This window comes from Lathamus discolor, chromosome 16 (genome assembly GCF_037157495.1).
Source record: "Lathamus discolor isolate bLatDis1 chromosome 16, bLatDis1.hap1, whole genome shotgun sequence".
Classification (NCBI taxonomy): Eukaryota; Metazoa; Chordata; class Aves; order Psittaciformes; family Psittacidae; genus Lathamus; species Lathamus discolor.
The window spans coordinates 1,935,432-1,953,493 of record NC_088899.1 but is presented as its reverse complement, the minus strand read 5'-3'; the positions used below and the strand labels follow the sequence as shown (position 1 = coordinate 1,953,493).

The 18,062-nt window shown below is 58.7% G+C and overlaps 1 protein-coding gene across 4 annotated transcripts; it reads right to left on the bottom strand.

The window, feature by feature from the left end:
- Positions 1 to 133: 133 nt before the first annotated feature.
- ATP13A2 (ATPase cation transporting 13A2) lies at positions 134 to 17,985 on the bottom strand. Of its 4 annotated transcripts, none has more exons than XM_065696380.1 (30): positions 17,954 to 17,985; positions 17,098 to 17,496; positions 12,524 to 12,597; positions 11,854 to 12,021; positions 11,547 to 11,605; positions 11,306 to 11,417; positions 11,136 to 11,215; positions 10,497 to 10,574; positions 10,183 to 10,252; positions 9,092 to 9,226; positions 8,791 to 8,857; positions 7,648 to 7,779; positions 7,241 to 7,396; positions 6,573 to 6,683; positions 6,409 to 6,455; positions 6,105 to 6,293; positions 5,819 to 6,025; positions 5,579 to 5,692; positions 5,293 to 5,449; positions 4,816 to 4,936; positions 4,514 to 4,638; positions 3,892 to 4,052; positions 3,389 to 3,502; positions 3,144 to 3,223; positions 2,246 to 2,398; positions 2,016 to 2,112; positions 1,685 to 1,908; positions 1,385 to 1,536; positions 1,129 to 1,301; positions 134 to 968 (listed from the first exon to the last, which is right to left on the bottom strand). In XM_065696380.1, exons 2-30 carry the CDS (start codon positions 17,102 to 17,104, stop codon positions 798 to 800), a joined length of 3,534 nt encoding a protein of 1,177 aa, XP_065552452.1. In that variant the 5' UTR covers positions 17,105 to 17,496; positions 17,954 to 17,985; the 3' UTR covers positions 134 to 797. The 4 variants fall into 4 exon arrangements, with proteins under 4 accessions (XP_065552452.1, XP_065552453.1, XP_065552451.1 ...); XM_065696381.1 differs by lacking the exon at positions 17,954 to 17,985 and adding an exon at positions 17,823 to 17,943; XM_065696379.1 differs by lacking the exon at positions 17,954 to 17,985 and having other exon boundaries at positions 17,098 to 17,943.
- Positions 17,986 to 18,062: the final 77 nt, after the last annotated feature.

Below are 18,062 nucleotides of genomic sequence, written 5' to 3'. Positions count from 1 at the left end.
TGGACTCACTCTGCTTTGGGGCATCTTCCAGCCCAGACAGAGCACAGGGGGACCCCAAAACCTCTTTCACCTTCTCCTTTCCCCCATCCACTCCTTCCCCCGCCCCATCCACACAGGCAACACAAGCAAGTGCTCAAGAAAATAGTGTTAATTTACTAGAGAACGCTCAGGAAGCACCATCCAGGACCCGAACGTTGCTCTTACACCTCAATGCACTGCAGGAGAGTTAAAAAATACAGAGATTTGGGGGGGGTTTAATGCTACGAAGGTCCAGTAACCCAAAAGCAGAACTGCTCTGTGGGAGCATCACAAGCGCAGGGGGCCCATGCCTGGTCCTGGGGCTGAGCAGCATCCTTTGCAAGCTGCGGCTGGGGGGGCTTTGTAAACAGTTCCTACACATCCAGGGCGCTTGCTTGGGGAGGCTGCAGGGTTTTTCTGTCACAGTGAGCAGACGGGAGGTTGCAGCGGGTGTCCTCACCATGAGAGCATCAGGGTTGGTGGTTTAGGACAGTCAGGAGAGGGAAAAGGAGGTGGCATCCCCCTGTGTAACAGTACTGGTGCCCCCGGTGGGGAGGTGGGTCCATGGGAGCAGGAGAGGGCCTGGAGGAAGAGCTGAGATGAGAGGGGGTGGTTTCTCCTCTTCTGGACCTTCCCCCCAGTTTGCTCCTCCGCCATCTCCTCCCCACAGCCACGATGCCGAGGGTTTTCCCGCAGGATCCTTCCCGCAGCATCCCTCCCGTTACCGGGATAAATAAATAAAGAAGTGTCCGTGGGCCGAGGGCAGACCCCGGCCCGTGTTATCTCACGGCGATGGACATCTTGGGTGTCGCAAGGAGCGGTTGGTTGAGGGGGGGCCAGGGCGGCTGCTGCTGCCTCAGCTCCTTCTCCAGCCTCTTGAAAAGCTTCTTGGATGGTTTCTTGCGGCGCAGCCTGCGGAGGCAGCCGAGGAGGCCGTGGTCCAGGGCGGTCTGCAGCGAGGATGGGGGGAGAACAGTGTTGGGGATGCCAAAGGGAGAGCAGAGCCGATGCCGAGGTGAGGCCTGCTCCCTCCATGGCTCCTGGAAAAGGGGTTGCTTGGACGGACCCAAAGGGATGACGGTGTCCCTTGTGCGCCCAATGCCCACCTACCTCCAGCACAAAGGCAGTGAAGAAGTTGAGGGCAGCGATCCCCAGCAGCAGCAGCTTGAAGTTCAAGTCATCGATGCCCTGCAGCTTCAGCAGGGTCTTGGGGAAGCCCAATGGGTAGAGGGTCAACCATATCATGAGGCCAAAGAGGAGGATGAGGACCACCAAGAACAGCACTGAGGGGGAGAAAGAAGAGGGCTGAGGAGCAGGATGAAGGTTTGACGTCTCTCTTCACCCTCATGACCATCATCACCCTCACCATTGGTGTAGAGTGGCTCCCGGAATGGGTACCCCTTGGACATGGCGACGGCCAGGATGAGGTACTGGAAGCCCGTGACACAGAAGAGGACCGTGTTCTCGTAGTTGGGCAGGTTTTGGGGAGCTGTCACCGTGCTGTTCAGTGGCACGTACCTGAGCCAGGCAGGGGACAAGGCAGAGGGTCAGCCAGGAGCCACGCAGCGCGCCTGGATGCATCCTTGATGCCAAAACCAAGGCCAAACGCCTGGGCTTCGTTGTGATCCTTCCCATCACCAAACCCAGGTGAAGCCGGGTCCCTTACCAGCTCTGTGAGACAGTGATGAAGTAGCTGAGGACCTGCACGGTGATGAGCAGAGCTGTCTGCAGGAGGAGGCTGCCCAGCACGAGGACACTGATCAGTGCCCCTTGGGGACGCTCCACTCCCAGCTCCTGGGCAGGACCGGTCCGACCCATCAGCACGGCCACCGTGGTGGTGATGATGAGGTCGAAGAAGAGGAACTGGAAATCGCTCAGGTTGGTGTTGATCTGGGAAGCAGAAACCTCAGGTCGGAGTGTGCGGATAGGAAAGGGACAGCATAAAACCCAGCTGGGACGAGGTGACCCAAAAGCATTTGGGCAACCGCAGGACTCACAGTGTAGAGCAGCAGGACGGACACGAACTGCACCAGGCTGTACAGGGCCATGTACTTGAAGACACCAAAGGAGGTGACCAGTGAGCACCTGCCCTCCCTGCAGTGATAAAGAGAGATTCACCCACCAGGCACAGCACCCTTGCCGTGAGCTGTCCCAAGGAGGGGTCGGAGGCACTCAGGACACCCCCACCCTGGCTGTATCCCCCAGCACACGCATCCCAGCAGCTCACCGGATCACAGTGGGCACACACTCGATGTTGGCCACGTGGGAAGTGAAGGGTGAAGCCACTGAAGCCTCTGCCTCCGACAGCGAGATGCCCACGTCGGCTGCCTTCAGAGCCCCACAGTCGTTGGCACCATCCCCACACATCCCCACGCAGTAGCTGTGGTGAGAAGGGATCATGAGGGGATGGGGGAAAAGCGCTGGGGCTGCAAGACTGAGCCCCCCAGGGATCAGCCCACATCTGGGAGAGGGCAGGATGTGATCTGCAGCTGCCAACAGCTTCTGCACGAAGCATAGGATCACAGAACCCCAGCCTGGTTTGGGTTGGAAGGGACCTTAAAGCTCCTTCAGCTCCAACCCCTGCCACGGGCAGGGACCCCTTCCACTGGAGCAGCTTGCTCCAAGCCCCTGTGTCCAACCTGGCCTTGGGCACTGCCAGGGATGGGGCAGCCACAGCTTCTCTGGGCACCCTGTGCCAGCACCTCAGCACCCTCACAGGGAAGAGCTTCTGCCTAAGAGCTCAGCTCAGTCTCCCCTCGGGCAGGTTCAAGCCATTCCCCTTGGCCTGTCCCTACAGGCCCTTGTCCCAAGCCCCTCTCCAGGTTTCCTGCAGCCCCTTTAGGCACTGGAGCTGCTCTCAGGTCTCCCCTTCAGGAGCCTTCTCTTCCCCAGGCTGCCCCAGCCCAGCTCTCTCAGCCTGGCTCCAGAGCAGAGCTGCTCCAGCCCTCGCAGCATCTCCATGGCCTCCTCTGGCCTCGCTCCAGCAGCTCCACGTCCCTCTTGTGCTGCTGCCCCAGAGCTGGAGCAGGGCTGCAGGAGGGGTCTCCCCAGAGCGCAGCAGAGGGGCAGGATCCCCTCCATGACTGCTGCTGATCCCCTTTCCCTCCATCCATGGGGGGACTCACTCGAGCTCCTGCAGGCTGCAAACCAGCTGAGTCTTCTGCTCAGGCAACATGCGGGCAAACACGGTGGCTTGGATGAGGATCTGCAATGAAGGGAACACTCTGTGTTTGTACCACAGCATCCTCATCCCTGCCCATCCTGGTTATCCTGAGCTTTGCCAGCTCAGCAGCACACAGGCACCTTGTACCAGCAAAGAAACCCCCCCCCCGGCACTCAGTTATGGGGGGTTCGCAGCCACGGGACTCACCTTGGGCAGCAGCTCAGCAAAGTGCTCACAAACCACAGCGAAGGATTTGCCGTTCAGGGCGAAGTGGCAGGGCTGAGGCTGCAGGAAACATCCATCCCTTGGCTGGGCCAGACCCTGCGAGGGAAAACAACGCCTTGCTCCAGCCCCCGGGCAAGGCTCTGAACCAGCATCCTCAACACGCACGGGGCAGAGGGTAGAGGAACTGCAGGTAAAGCAGCATCCCTTAAAGCTCCATTTCAGGTGTATAAATGATGGGATTTGGGATAAAGAGCTTGTGGGAGCAAGCCCTTCATGTGAGGTGCTGGCTGCATCTCCTGAGTGTGTCTGGAGCATCAGCTCAACCAGCACATGATGTGCTCATGGGGAGAAACAGGAGCAGGGCGTCTCCTAACGGAGGCTTTAAGGAGCAGCCTCGCGGCTCTGAGGGATGCTGGAAGAGTCCCCCGAGCTCACGGGCGCTTTGGGCTTCACAAACCCCCCTGGGACACTGCCCTGGGACCCACCTCCGGCTGCTCCTCGCCCTGGGAATGCTCGGCCGGGATGAACTTGAGGGCAGCGGGTTCGTGGTGGCTGGGAGGGGAGGCGCTGATGAAGATCACCCGCTCCTTGGGCTCCACCATGCGGCAGCTCCGCGCCACGTTGATGGCTGTGAGCATGTTGTCTCCTGGCAGAGAGAGACGGGGCCGATGAGCAGCCACGGGCAGCGAGTGCTGCGCAGGGTCCTGAAGCCAACCAGAGCAGCTCAAACCCGCCGCGGCCCCTCTCCCAGCCTCCGTGCTGCGGAGCCCTTCGCTTCCCCGTGTTTCGGAGGAGAGCCCGATCCTTACAGGCTGGGTGGGGAGGGGATGGAGCAGCCCTGAGGAGAAGGACTTGGGGGTGCCCCATCCCTGGCAGTGCTCAAGGCCAGGTTGGACACAGGGGCTTGGAGCAAGCTGCTCCAGTGGAAGGGGTCCCTGCCCGTGGCAGGGGTTGGGGCTGGAGGAGCTTTAAGGTCCCTCCAACCCAAACCAGGCTGGGATTCTGTGATTCCTGCTGGAGAACCCTTCACCCCTTGCACCACATCAAGGGCTGATCATGTCCCATCCCTTCCCGAGCTCCGTCTCCCCATTCCCCCTGCAGGGTTACCCGTCACCATGATGGGGCGGATGTTGGCGTTCCGCAGGAGGTGAATCACGGGCGCAGACTCTGGCTTGAGCACGTTCTTCATGACGAGGAAGCCCAGGAAGCTCAGGCTGCTCTCCACAGCTTCCCTGGTGGATACAACAACCCCTTCAACACCATCTTCAACACAAGCATCAACTGCTACAAACGGCTAAAACCCAGGGTGGGTTCGGAAGGAATTCCCTGCAGGCTGCTGGGATGGAGCATCCCATGAAATGCTCGGCGCAAACAAGGGCTAAATGGACAAAGAAGTTGTTGGCACCAACCTGGGGAGCTGCAGGGCCTCTTCGAACGTGGTCACTGAACTCAGGGGTTTGGAAGCGAGACCCAGGACCCGGAACCCATCCGTGGTGTAGTGCCGCAGCATCTGGGAGAAATCCATGGGCACTGCCAGCCACGAGGGGAAAACCATGGTCAAGATTGCTCCTGGATGAACCTGGGCTGTGTAGACCCGGGGCTCAAGCTCCCAAATGACTGAAGGGCTTTGGATGCTCATCCAGCCTCCAGGCCCTGCCTTCTAGCTCCTATTTTCTTCCCCCCTGTGGCTGAAGGTCTCCAAGGTCCCTTCCAACCCTATCCATTCCATGATTCTACGAAGCTAATCCAAAGCCCTGTGCCTCTGGGGACTGCCCCACAGCATCACCAAGGAGAATTCCCTTTGGGGATGAGCTGCAGGGATGCCGATGGATGATGGAGCAGCAGGACCAGGGCAGTGATAGTGAACCCCCATCTCCATCACGTACCAGTCTCCTTCCTGCAGAGGCTGGCCACCATCTCCGGAGCACCCTTGACATAGACATGGGCTGAGGCTTCACTGGGCAGCTTCACCAGGACACTCATCCTCTGCAAGGAGGAGGAGAAGGGGAACCGCCGGAGGATCCCCACAGGTAACTGGTGCTTCTGTGGAGAGGGAGAAGGCGTCAGGGCCAGGCAGGACCTTCTCTGGGAGGTACAACCCCTCCAGGGGCTGCGGAGCACAACCGCCCTTTGTTGTGTGGGGAACCGGAGCGACTGCTCCGTGGGCCATACCCTGTCCCGTGGCTGCTCTTCCTCAGGTGGAGGCTTGACCACAGCCAAGACCTTCATCCCAAACTGCTGGGAGGCAGGTAGCTCGCCTTCCTCCTCCTCCATCATCTCCAGGCGCTGAAACCAAGGCATGCTGAGATAGAGAGACGCTATCCACCCCATGGATGGTTTCAAACACCCCTTCTCCTGCTGTGTCCTACCTCCTTCTTTCCAGACAGGCACCTTGCCCATCACTTTGCTTACCCAGCCAGTGGACTCCAACATCTTGAGGTCCACAGGGTCCCCGATGGGCTGTGCCTGCAGCACCGAGACCGTGTGGCAAGTGGCCAGCGAGTAGAGCAAGGGACCAGCGGGCAGGCAGCGGGGCTCGTGGACGATGGGCATGAAGTGGTTGTTCTCCAGTGGAACCACCCCCCACACATCCAGCCCTTCCTCCGTGAGGGTTCCTGTCTGTGGGGATGAGGATGGAGGGTCCACAGCAGCCCCTGGAGACAGGAACTCCGGTCCCGTGGTGATGCTCAAGCCTCACCTTGTCGAAGCAAACCAGGCGGATCTTCCCGCAGAGGTTGATCCGGGGAGGGCTGATGCAGAAGATGCCCTGTTTCTTCAGCCTGTTCTGGGCATAGATGGTGCCCACAGTCATGGCAGCCGGGAGAGCCGGGGGCACGATGACAGTGACGAGGTCGAGGGCACGGATGATGATCTGCCCCACGGGGACCTGGTAGGTGAGGAGGAGGAGGGGTGGGCATCCTGAGAGCGCTCACCCATCTCCACCCGCATCTGCTGATGGTCCCAGGCTGTGCTCCAGGACTCCCAAGCCCCAACAGCCCTACCTGGTTTTTAACCAAGATGAGGATGCTGTAGATCGTGCCGATAAAAGCTGTGCAGAAGGAGGGAGGAGAATGGGCTTGGTTACAAAGCAAAGCAGATGAAGGGTGAGTTCACCCACGGCAGAGGAGTTTGGCTGCTCCTGGCCATGCCTCTGCACTCAACTTACCCAGGACGGCGAGGAACAGGACAAACTTCACAGCATCCTTGTAAAACTTGAAGCTCACGGGTTTGGGGTAGAGGATGGAGCTGATGAGATCCCCTTTGGCTGTGCAGAACCCTGTGGGAGAGGGGCAAGAGGTAACCATGGGCAAAGGCATGGATGAGAATAATGGAATCATGGAATCAATCGGCTTGGAAAAGCCCTTTAGGATCACCCAGTCCAACCGTTCCCCAGCACTGCCAAGGCCACCACTGCCCCATGGCACTGAGGCCTCGTCTCCACGGTGTGTGAACACTTGCAGGGCCGGTGCCTGCAGCCCTGCCCTGGGCAGCCTGTTCCAATGCCTGAGCACCCTCTGGGGCAGGAATTGTTCCTCAGCTCCATCTAAACCTGCCCTGGGGCAGCTTGAGGCCGGTTCCTCTTGTCCCATCCCTTGGTCCTTGGGAGCAGAGCCCAGCCCCTCCTGGCTCCATCCTCCTGTCAGGCACTTGTAGGGAGCCATCAGGTCCCCCCTGAGCCTTCTCTTCTCCATCTGAACCCCTCAGGTCTCTCAGCCGTTCCCCATCACACTTGGGCTCCAGGCCCTGCACCAGCTCCATTGCCCTGCTCTGGACCTTAAAGTCCCTGTTCCAAAGGACGCAGCTTAATCCCAGCTTTATCCCTTAATCCCTTACCTGTGCGGGTCACCACGGCCAGCACTTCCCTGCCCACATAGGACTTGGCTTGGATGACCTGCGTCCCACAGAACAACGTGTGCCGCCTGTGCTCCTCGGGGGAATAGACGGTGCTGCCAGCCGGGAGAGGGGTCTTCATCACTGGCACGCTCTCCCCTGCATGAGGAACACCATGGAGGGAAGAGGAACACCATGGAGGGAAGAAGAACACCATGGAGGGAAGAGGAACATCATGGAGGGAGGAGGAACATCATGGAGGGAGGAGGAACATCATAGGAGGAGGTACATCATAGGAGGAGGCTTATCACCCTAGGGGGGTCAGGATCCCACCAGCCTGCATGGGAAAGGGATGGAGGAGGACACAAGGAGATGCAGGGCTTGCTCTGTGCCCCCAGGCCAGCTCTCACCCGTCAGCATGCTCTCGTTGACCATGCACTCGCCCGTCAGCAGCGCAGCATCGCAAGGGACCAGCATCCCATCCACAGGGAGGCTGATGCAGTCGCCCGGCACCAGGTCTGCAGAGCTCACCACCATCTCCTCTGCAAGAGAGCATGGCCAGGCTCAGACACCTCTGGGAAAAGGACTTGGAGGGGGGGGATTAGGGAAAACTGGGACCTAATGGAAGTTAGAGCCTTAAGGAGACTTTATAAGGGTGAAATAGAGCTGCTGCTTCCAGGGTGCTGGCACACACACTATCTGCTCCACTACAGCCCTCCAGGCAATGCAAGCTGCCACCTTAGCACATGCTAAGAGGAGTAATGGAGGGTGGAGTGGAGACCCCACAGCCAGGCTCTGTTGTAATCCCTGCAGGAATGGGAACCAGATGGTACCATGCAGCTGACAAACCACAGAGCAGCTGTCCTGGAATGAACCTGGAATGGTTTGTGTTGGAAGGGACCTTAAAGCTCCTCCAGCTCCAACCCCTGCCACGGGCAGGGACCCCTTCCACTGGAGCAGCTTGCTCCAAGCCCCTGTGTCCAACCTGGCCTTGAGCACTGCCAGGGATGGGGCAGCCACAGCTTCTCTGGGCACCCTGTGCCAGCGCCTCAGCACCCTCACAGGGAAGAGCTTCTGCCTAAGAGCTCATTTCAGTCTCCCCTCGGGCAGGTTCAAGCCATTCCCCTTGGCCTGTCCCTGCAGGCCCTTGTCCAAAGCCCCTCTCCAGTGGTTACAGTCTGGTTGCCTGTTGCTCCAGGCTGGTTTCACAGTCCGTGTGCTATCACTGACCCTCATCCTGTCATAAACCTGCCTTTTGTATAAGAAAATCCTTCAGCTGAAGCCCTTTTTGTGCAAATCTCCAACAATTTGAGGAGCTGAAATAAGGGACTTGGTGATGCTGTCACTGCAGGCCCCAACAGGTTGGTTGAATCCCCACCTCTGACACAGTGGGCTGTCCAGTAGGATCCCCACACCAGGATGTGGACAGAGTGGGACACTGACAGGCTGATCCAATATAAAGGGTTCAAGGAAGCCCCTTTTAACAGGTCTCACATCATCCCCATCCCAAATCCATGCCGGGAGCCCTCACTCCTCGCAGGCATCACACTCACCTCCACCGGAGCGATGGACTCGGACACCCACTGACATCTTGGCCATGTTCTGCAGCGTGGTGCTTTGCTGCAAGGGAGGGAGCAGTCAGCTCAGAAAGCACAGCAAAGCATCCATAAAACAGGTCTGGAAGGCTCAGGATCACAGAGGAAGGACAAGGAAACCTGCTGCACCACTGGGAATATGGGCTGTCCTCCCCCAGCTGGGCTCAGAGGGAGTTCAACATCAGCACAGAGGTCAACCAGCAGCAGAGAACAGGTTGTTTCACCAGAGCTGCCGGTCCCAAATAAGCCCAGCACCAACCTTCCTTGTCTCGTAGAGGGACAGCCCTAAGGAGATGGTGGAGATGAGGAAGATGCAGGCGGCATAGTAGTAGTAGGCGTCACAGACCCACAGCACGATGCTGAACACTTGGAAGATGTAGAAGGGATTGAGAACCTAGAAGGGAACAAGGAAGGTGGGAAGGGTTTGGGGGAAGAGCTTCCTCCAGCCCATTGCTGAAGGAGGGGATCCTGCCCCTCTGCTCTGCTCCCATGAGACCCCACTTGCAGCACTGTGTGCAGCGCTGGTGTGCCCAACATAAGGACATGGAGCTGTCGGAGTGAGGCCAGAGGAGGCCACGAGGATGCTCAGGGGCTGGAGCAGCTCCCGTATGGAGCCAGGCTGAGAACACTGGGGCTGTTCAGCCTGGAGAAGAGAAGCTGCGTGGAGACCTCAGAGCAGCTTCCAGTGTCTGAAGGGAGCTGCAAGGATGCTGGAGAGGGGCTCTTCATCAGGGACTGGAGTGATGGGACAAGGGGTGATGGGTTCAGACTGAAACAGGGGAAGTTCAGGTTGGAGATAAGGCAGAAGCTCTTCCCTGTGAGGGTGCTGAGGCGCTGGCACAGGGTGCCCAGAGAAGCTGTGGCTGCCCCATCCCTGGCAGTGCTCAAGGCCAGGTTGGACACAGGGGCTTGGAGCAAGCTGCTCCAGTGGAAGGGGTCCCTGCGCGTGGCAGGGGTTGGAGCTGGAGGAGCTTTAAGCTCCCTTCAACCCAAACCAGGCTGGGATTCCATGACTCTATGATTGTGAGACTTCCAGCTGCTTGGGGACCAGCTGCTGATGCAGAGGAGCAGCTGGCCCTTCCCTGCGGCTGGGGATGCACCAACTGACTGCTTGCAAGCCCTCCATCCTCCCTGGCCTGGTTTATGGTGGGTACTCCTGAAGATGCTCAGCCACCTCTGCAGCCAGCTGGGATGCTCCTGTCTGAGCTAAGGGGCAGGATGGGTCCCCTCCACCAGCTCTGCCTTCTCTGAGGCAGAGGAAGGGCCTGCAAAGCACCAGCAGGGAGGGACCTGGAGCAGGATTGCCCTGGGACAAGAGGCTCTTTGGAAGCACTGTGGATGCACACACACCTCCTCCACCAACAGCCTCGCATAGGATTTGACCGGCACCTCGATGAGGTTTGCTCCGTAGATCTTCCTTCTGCAAAGGGGACAGGAAAGCAAATCCATGCTAGGAACAGCTGCATTTCCATGCTGAGGGACCCTCACACTGCCCGGACCTCCTTGGGAGCTTGGTTACATGGAGAAGTCAAGCCAGGGCAATCCAGCCCACTTCTGCTTTGAGGTCTGAATGCAGGAAGAACACAGGCTCCAGGATTTACTGGCCCCTGGAAAAGCCTCATCTGTGCTCCCCACATGGCCCATGGTAGCTGGTAGATCCCTACCTGGTGTTGTGGTCCTGTTGGCTGAGCCCGGCCTGTGAGAGGTGCAGATCTGCGCAGGTCCAGCCTTCATCCAAGATGCTGGCAAGCACCAGGGGAAAGGAAAACAGGGAAACGGAGTCAAAATCAGCAGGAGCCTGGCCCAGAGACACAAACACCACGTCCAAGTCCTTGCTGACAGAAAAGAACCCTTTGGGAATGGGAGAGGATCTTGTTCCTCGGCCCCTGCTGCAGCTCGCGGGTGCCAAGGAGCAGGAACAAAAGGGCACAGTTCGGAGAGGAGCATCCAGCATGAGGCAGCTGCCAAAGTGCTTTGCCTGGTTTCCTCTGCCCACAAAGACAGGCAGCACCAACAGACAGGGGGAACAGCAGCGGCTTCCTTGACCCAGCACCCCGGGATGGTGGCCAAAGGCTCTGCAGTGCAGAGAAAAGCTCCAGCTCTAGTGGTTGTGTGACCTCCCGATGGGTCAGGACCACATGGAGGGGGCTGAGGGGCCAAAGGAAGCAGCAGAGAGATCACAGAATCCCAGATTGGTTTGGGCTGGAAAAGACCTTAACCCCTTGTCCTCATGAAGAGTCCCCCTCCAGCATCCCAACTTTGATGCAAGGAGTTTTGCTGCGGCAAAGGGGACAGGGGAGTACCTGACTTTGCAGTACATCTGCCGCCGCTCGATCCAGACGTAGCGCATGCCCTCGAAGAGGTAGTACCGCAGGATGTTCTTCTGAGCAGGGCAGGACATGAGAACAAGGTGTCAGCAGGACACGAGGGAGAGGAATTGCAAGGCAGAGGTGGGAAGGGTCACCGGTGTTACCTCTTCCTTCTCATGGAGCCGGATGGTGTCCCGGCTCTCCTCCTCTTCCGACACACCGATAGCGATGCTGGTCCTGCGGTCCTCCAGCCTGGCCCCGGGGTGATGCTCCAGGCTGCTCGGGATGGAAAACAAGGGTCAGGCCTTCCCCATCCCACCAGTGCTGCTGTAAACAGGCCCTGCTCTCTGGAAGCCAAATGCAGATGTGAGCCCCTTGCCATGTCCAGCTGTGAGCCCAACTCACCTGCCCTCGCCCAGCGCCTCTGTGCACACACGGGTGGTGAAGCACTGTCCGAATTTGTCCTGCAACAAAGGCACAGGGGCTGAGCAGAGGGAACGGGGGAGCTCCCCATGGATCCCCCCTGCTCCTGCAAACAGGGACAGCATCCCAGGGAGGGAGCCCCATTCCCAGATGCTGGCTGGGCTACAGGGACAAGAGAAACACAAAGCCAGGCTGGTGGCTGTGGAAGAGGAAAGCAGGAAGGAACAAGCCCAAGGACATCCTGGGAAGCCAACAGCAGAGCCCAACCCCAGACCTTCCCAGGACTTACTCTGATGATGACCCAGTCGGCCTGGCTGAGGGCACAGGGTTTGCACTTCACCTGCACCTCCAGGCTTGGCTTCCAATGGAAGAGGACGAGGAGCAGCCCTGCCGTCAGCACAGAGCCAATGTGGCACAGGGCCACCCGCCACGTCTTGGTCTGGTAGCCCGTGACCTCCTGGAAGAAAGGAGGAGACCTGTATGGGAATGCTTGTTCATAGAACAAACTGAAACGAAGGTCAGCAAGCATCTGCATCCTGCACTGATGGAAGCCTGAGTCCTGGCATGGTTTAACACCAGGCATGACAGTAAAGTAAATCTGGGGCTGAAAAACCATCGTCTTGTGCCAGTGTTGGACAAGCCAAGGGGAACGGCTTTAACCTGCCAGAAGGGAGACTGAGATGAGCTCTTAGGCAGAAGCTCTTCCCTGTGAGGGTGCTGAGGCGCTGGCACAGGGTGCCCAGAGAAGCTGTGGCTGCCCCATCCCTGGCAGTGCTCAAGGCCAGGTTGGACACAGGGCTTGGAGCAAGCTGCTCCAGTGGAAGGGGTCCCTGCCCGTGGCAGGGGTTGGAGCTGGAGGAGCTTTAAGCTCCCTTGAACCCAAACCAGGCTGGGATCCTACTCTAACACCCAATTTTCCTGCCAGCCCAGCACGGCGCTGCCTCCCTCCCCACACCTACCATGCGGGATGTGTCCGTGTCCGTCTGCAGCGTCCCGTATCCCGGCCGCTGGTTCCCCAGCAGCCTGCTGCTGTCTGCAAAGCCAAAGAACAGGGGGGGGAAATAAAGAGAGCTGATCCCAGGGGTTATTCAGGAGCTGCCACGGTGATGGGCTCCCGGCTGCAGCAATGACATCCCTGGATCAACCCCAGGAGGTGGCTGGGCTCAGTGTCCCCTCTTCCATCCGCACTCCCGGCAAAGCTGCTTTGGGAGGGGGATGCTGCGGGCACGGGGCACCCCAGGACCTCCCAGTCACCTGCCTGTGGCACGTGATGGTCACACGAACGATGTCAAAGGAGCCCAAGGAGAAAAGCTGGCACAAACCCAGTGGGCTTAGCAGCCAGGGGAAGGGAGCGGGGCTGGTCCAGAGCCAGGTCAAGAGCAGGGAGAGCTCTCTCAGGCACTTTTCGTGCTTGTTTGCTCCTCGTGTTCCTCCCTGCATGGAGGAGGTGGCCACGACATTGGTGTTTTCCAGTTTTAAGGATGCCCAGCATGGCTCAGCACCTCCAATTCCTGCTGATCCCCAGCCAGGGAGATGGGGATCACTGGAGGCATCGCCATCATCAGACTGGTTTGGGTTGGAAAGGACCTTAAGAGCATCCAGTTACAACCCCCTGCCATGGGCAGGGATTATCCCAGGTGCATTTTAATCATTACCCTCCATGCCATGAAGCTGAACTTGCTCATTATCCCTATATCCACATGGGATTATGAGCTGCGGCGTCCCAGCTCCGGGATCTTAAAGCAGCAGCAGGGAGATAACACGTGGCACAAACACCAACCCAGGAGCGAGCTCCCAGCCCTGGAGCATGTGGATAATTTCCTGGTTGGGGCAGGTTCTTGTTTCCAGGAGGTCACTGGATTAACCAGTCACATGCCAGGTGGGAGCTGTGCTGGGAAAACCACCCTGGATGGGTGGATTTAAGCTTAAACAAGGGAGATTCAGGTTGGAGATAAGGCAGAAGCTCTGCCCTGTGAGGGTGCTGAGGCGCTGGCACAGGGTGCCCAGAGAAGCTGTGGCTGCCCCATCCCTGGCAGTGCTCAAGGCCAGGTTGGACACAGGGGCTTGGAGCAAGCTGCTCCAGTGGAAGGGGTCCCTGCCCGTGGCAGGGGTTGGAGCTGGAGGAGCTTTAAGGTCCCTTCCAACACAAACCAGGCTGGGATTCTATGATCCAAGCACAGCCACGTCTCCACCTGCACTCTGCTGTTACCAACACTTTAAGACCTTACAAGCAGCAAAGCTTTAGGAGGAGCCGCAGCCGGCTCCATCCTTGTACCATCCCATCCCCATTGGGTTCCTCACCTCCTGCTCCCATCCCGGCTGCTCCCCAGAGCACAGCAAGCGATAGGGCTTTGCCTTGACTCACCCCACCGGCTGCACCGGAGCCGTCGCGGCTGGCATGGGATGCGGGGATGGGATCCGTGCACCCGGGCAGCACCTGGGCAGGGGAGGGCAGAGCGCGCCGGAGCTGCGCCACCGGTTTGAATCCTGGAGCAGAGGCCACACCTCGTGGGCAAACACAGCGCAGGGCACCCGCTGAGCCTCTGTGGAGAGCCCTGGGACAAGATCTGCTGCTCCCTCTGCTGCTAAGCAGGGATCAAGAGGAATACAACAGCCAGGAGTGGCTGCAAAGGGAAGAGGGGAGCCAGGAACTGGATGCCAGAGAGGGACCTCCATCAGGGTGTGCAAGGACAGGCCAAGAGGAATGGCTTTAACCTGCCAGATGTGAGACTGAGATGAGCTCTTGGGCAGAAGCTCTTCCCTGTGATTCAGTCTGGGATTCTGTGATGCCCTCACATGTAGCACATGTCCTGGCATCCAAGCAGAGCTGGAAACCTTGAACCTACACATTTCATGGCACTGAACACCTCCTGCAAAGCAGCCCCAGCCCTGGACCATTTGTGAACACCCACGCTGGTCCCTGCCCCAGGGTTCTGCCCTCAGATGCAGCCTTTCTCCCCAGCGGCATGTCCATCCTGGAAGCAGATGTGTGCTGATTGCAGAGACCTTCTCCACAAGCTCCCTTTGCAGCCACAGCCCTTTAGAAACACCTTTCTTGAAGCAAACAAACCCCCAAAGGACTCCCAGATCTCCCTGTGCTCTTCTGTTCCCAGCTTGATGCTCCTGAGCAGCGTTATCCATCCATCCATCCATCCATCCATCCATCCATCCATCCATCCATCCATCCATCCATCCATCCTCCATCCATCCATCCATCCACCCACCATCCTCCGTTCATCCATCCATCCATCCATCCATCCATCCATCCATCCAACCATCCATCCATCCATCCATCCATCCACCATCCTCCATCCATCCACCCACCATCCTCCGTTCGTCCATCCATCCATCCATCCATCCATCCATCCATCCATCCATCCATCCATCCATCCATCCATCCATCCATCCACCATCCTCCCTTCATCCTTCTCCATCCTTCCATCCACATGGTGCTGTCTAATCAATGGGATGGGGCTGGCAAGGTCAATCTGGGCCCTTGAAGACAAGGCAGAAGGAAGGAAGGAGGGATGGGGGAAGGAGAACGGTGCTTGGGTCCTGTAGGGCAACACGAGGAACTTCCAGAGCAGCCTTCAGGCTTCCCCCTGGAATGGGAGACGTCATGGGCAGGGGCATGCCCAGACCCAGGGAGGGCTGGGAGGAGATGGCGCTGATCCTCCTGCCCTTCCCACCCAGCCAGCATCAACTCATCCACATGAGCCAAGCGGCAAGAACACGCCGGAGCCGGAGCAAACGTGTTACACCGGGAGGTCTGGTCCTGCCCGGACCTGGCAGCAGCTGCCAGTGGCAAAAGCCCAAGGCTGGGAGAAACAAAAGGAGACGGCTCCATACAAGGTGGGGATGTGGAAGAGGGAGATTTGGGCTCTGCCGTCACTGGTAATCCCAGGGGAATCGCGCTCGTGCATGCAGCCCTGGAGATGGGTGAGGGAATCAAGTCCTTGTAGGCAAAGTGCTCATCCTTGTAGGCAAAATGCTCACCCAGCAGCTCTGTTCACCTCAAACTGGTTCCTGGCTGGATTTGCAGGGAATCATAGACTCATGGAATGGTTTGGGTTGAAGGGACCTTAAAGCTCCTCCAGCTCCAACCCCTGCCACGGGCAGGGACCCCTTCCACTGGAGCAGCTTGCTCCAAGCCCCTGTGTCCAACCTGGCCTTGAGCACTGCCAGGGATGGGGCAGCCACAGCTTCTCTGGGCACCCTGTGCCAGTGCCTCAGCACCCTCACAGGGAAGAGCTTCTGCCTTGTCTCCAACCTGAACTTCCCCTGTTTCAGTTTGAACCCATTACCCCTTGTCCTATCGCTACAGTCCCTGATGAAGGTGGTAGCACAACCAGCGTTTGCTTCACCACACACTGACACCACCAGCTAAGGCAATGGTCAATTGCCTAATGGGGTCAAACCCTTCCAGCAAGGCAGGTTTCTGCCCCACATTGGGCAGGGATCACGTTGACCTCTCTTAACCCAGGCTTGCAGGAGCTCCCTGTATGGCACAAGCCATAGAGAAGCACCCAGTGCTTCAGGGAGCATCCTCACTTGGCAACCACTGGCCATGCAGCAAGAGGTTGCTTAGAGCAAACCCCACGTTTTCCCCATATCCTGGTTAAATAAAGGGCTCTATCGTACTGAGGGAGAGGAGGGATGTGCTCCTTGCAGCCCAGCGTCCCTGTTTTGGGGTGTTAAGGCAGGATTAGAGCATCTCCTGCCTCTGGAGAAAGCATCCGTGGCTGGCAGTGTTCAACCCGGGTGCCCCCTTGAGAAACCTGGAGAGGGGCTTTGGACAAGGGCCTGTAGGGACAGGCCAAAGGGAATGGCTTGAACCTGCCCGAGGGGAGACCGAGCTGAGCTCTTAGGCAGAAGCTCTTCCCTATGAGGGTGCTGAGGCGCTGGCACAGGGTGCCCAGAGAAGCTGTGGCTGCCCCATCCCTGGCAGTGCTCAAGGCCAGGTTGGACACAGGGGCTTGGAGCAAGCTGCTCCAGTGGAAGGGGTCCCTGCCTGAGGCAGGGGCTGGAACTGGATGAGCTTTAAAGTCCCTTCAACCCAAACCAGGCTGGGATTAAAACAGGGTTGAGGTTTAACCCCCCCGAGTGTTGCTATGCTGTGGATCTGGAGCAAAAGATGGGGCAAAAGGGGTCTGAGGGGCTGGAAGTGGGGTGGACACTGTGGCATCGACCATGGTGGCAGGGACCACAGCCATGGCACAGCCAGGCACCAAAGGAGCTCTGCAACTGGTGCTGCCCTCTTCCCTTTCCTGCCACAAAGCTCTTCCTTTCTCATTCAGACACTTCTCCATGTCAACCAGGGCAAATTCAAAAGGAAACAAGAAGGTCGGAAGGGCTGCACTGGTTCTATACGGAATAAGAAACGCCACAGACACAAGGATGCTTTCTCCAGCTCAACACTGCATTCCCCAGCCTCTTCTGAACACCTGGATGCATTTTCCCCACCTTCCAAAGGGTCTTTTGGCTGTAAAGCCAAGCCACAGCCGGCCCAGACACTGACTGAGGCTTCACTCACCCGACATTGCATTACGTCCGTTCCCGACGGGAGACAACCCCGGGATGCTCGGCTCGCGGGGTCAGCCAGGCAGCGTGGTCCTTTGTAACCTCAATATCCACCTCGTCTGCACGATGATCCCACCAAAGGATCCTTTGCTCCAGCCGCAGGTCCCAGCGAGCTCGGAGGATCCCTAACACCGAGTGGGAACAACCTGCTGGCAGGGAAGCAGCTCCCGCTGTGCCGCAGGGATCCAGCCGCAGCCTTTCGGAGCATCCGAAAGCGTCACTTCGGGTTTCGTTTCCCCTCGTTCTGGGTGGATGCATCAGCAGGAGCCTCTCCACACGGTCCCATGGAGCGGTGCCGGCCGGAGCGGGGCTGAGCGCTCGTGTCCCGATGGGATGTGAAGCCAAACCGGTTCTGCAGTAAGGAAGCACCCATTAAAAGCAGCAGCAGCACCCCGCAATAACAGCACAAGCCCAGACCTCAGGGTCCGCGCTTGCCAGACCCACAGCACCCCAGCGTGCGCTAAAGGCTCCTCGGGGGTGATGCTGCGCTCCTCTCAGCTCTGCCTGCCCCCCAAATCCATGGGGGGGGGGGGTGCTACACCCCGCTCTGCATCATCCCCACCTCCTCCCCATGCTGCAAAATAGGGCGAAATAAGGCCAAAAAAGGCAAAATAACGAAGAATAGAGTGAGGGTTCGCTCCCCCCTTGCACCCTAATGCAATCCCCAACCCGCACAACCTAAGGCACCCGCACAGCAAAGTACAACCCCGGAGCCACGCACGATGCGCGAACCCCCACAGGGCAAGCCGGGGGGGGGTCCCTGCACCCCCTCTGCACCCCCAAACACCCGGCGTCGGAACCCCCCCGACCTGAGCTCATGGCGGACACGGGCGGGAGCCCCGGAAGGGCGGAGCATGGGGGATGCTGGGACTTGTAGTCAATTTACCCCCCCCCCGAAAAGCAAAGCAGCATCCCAAC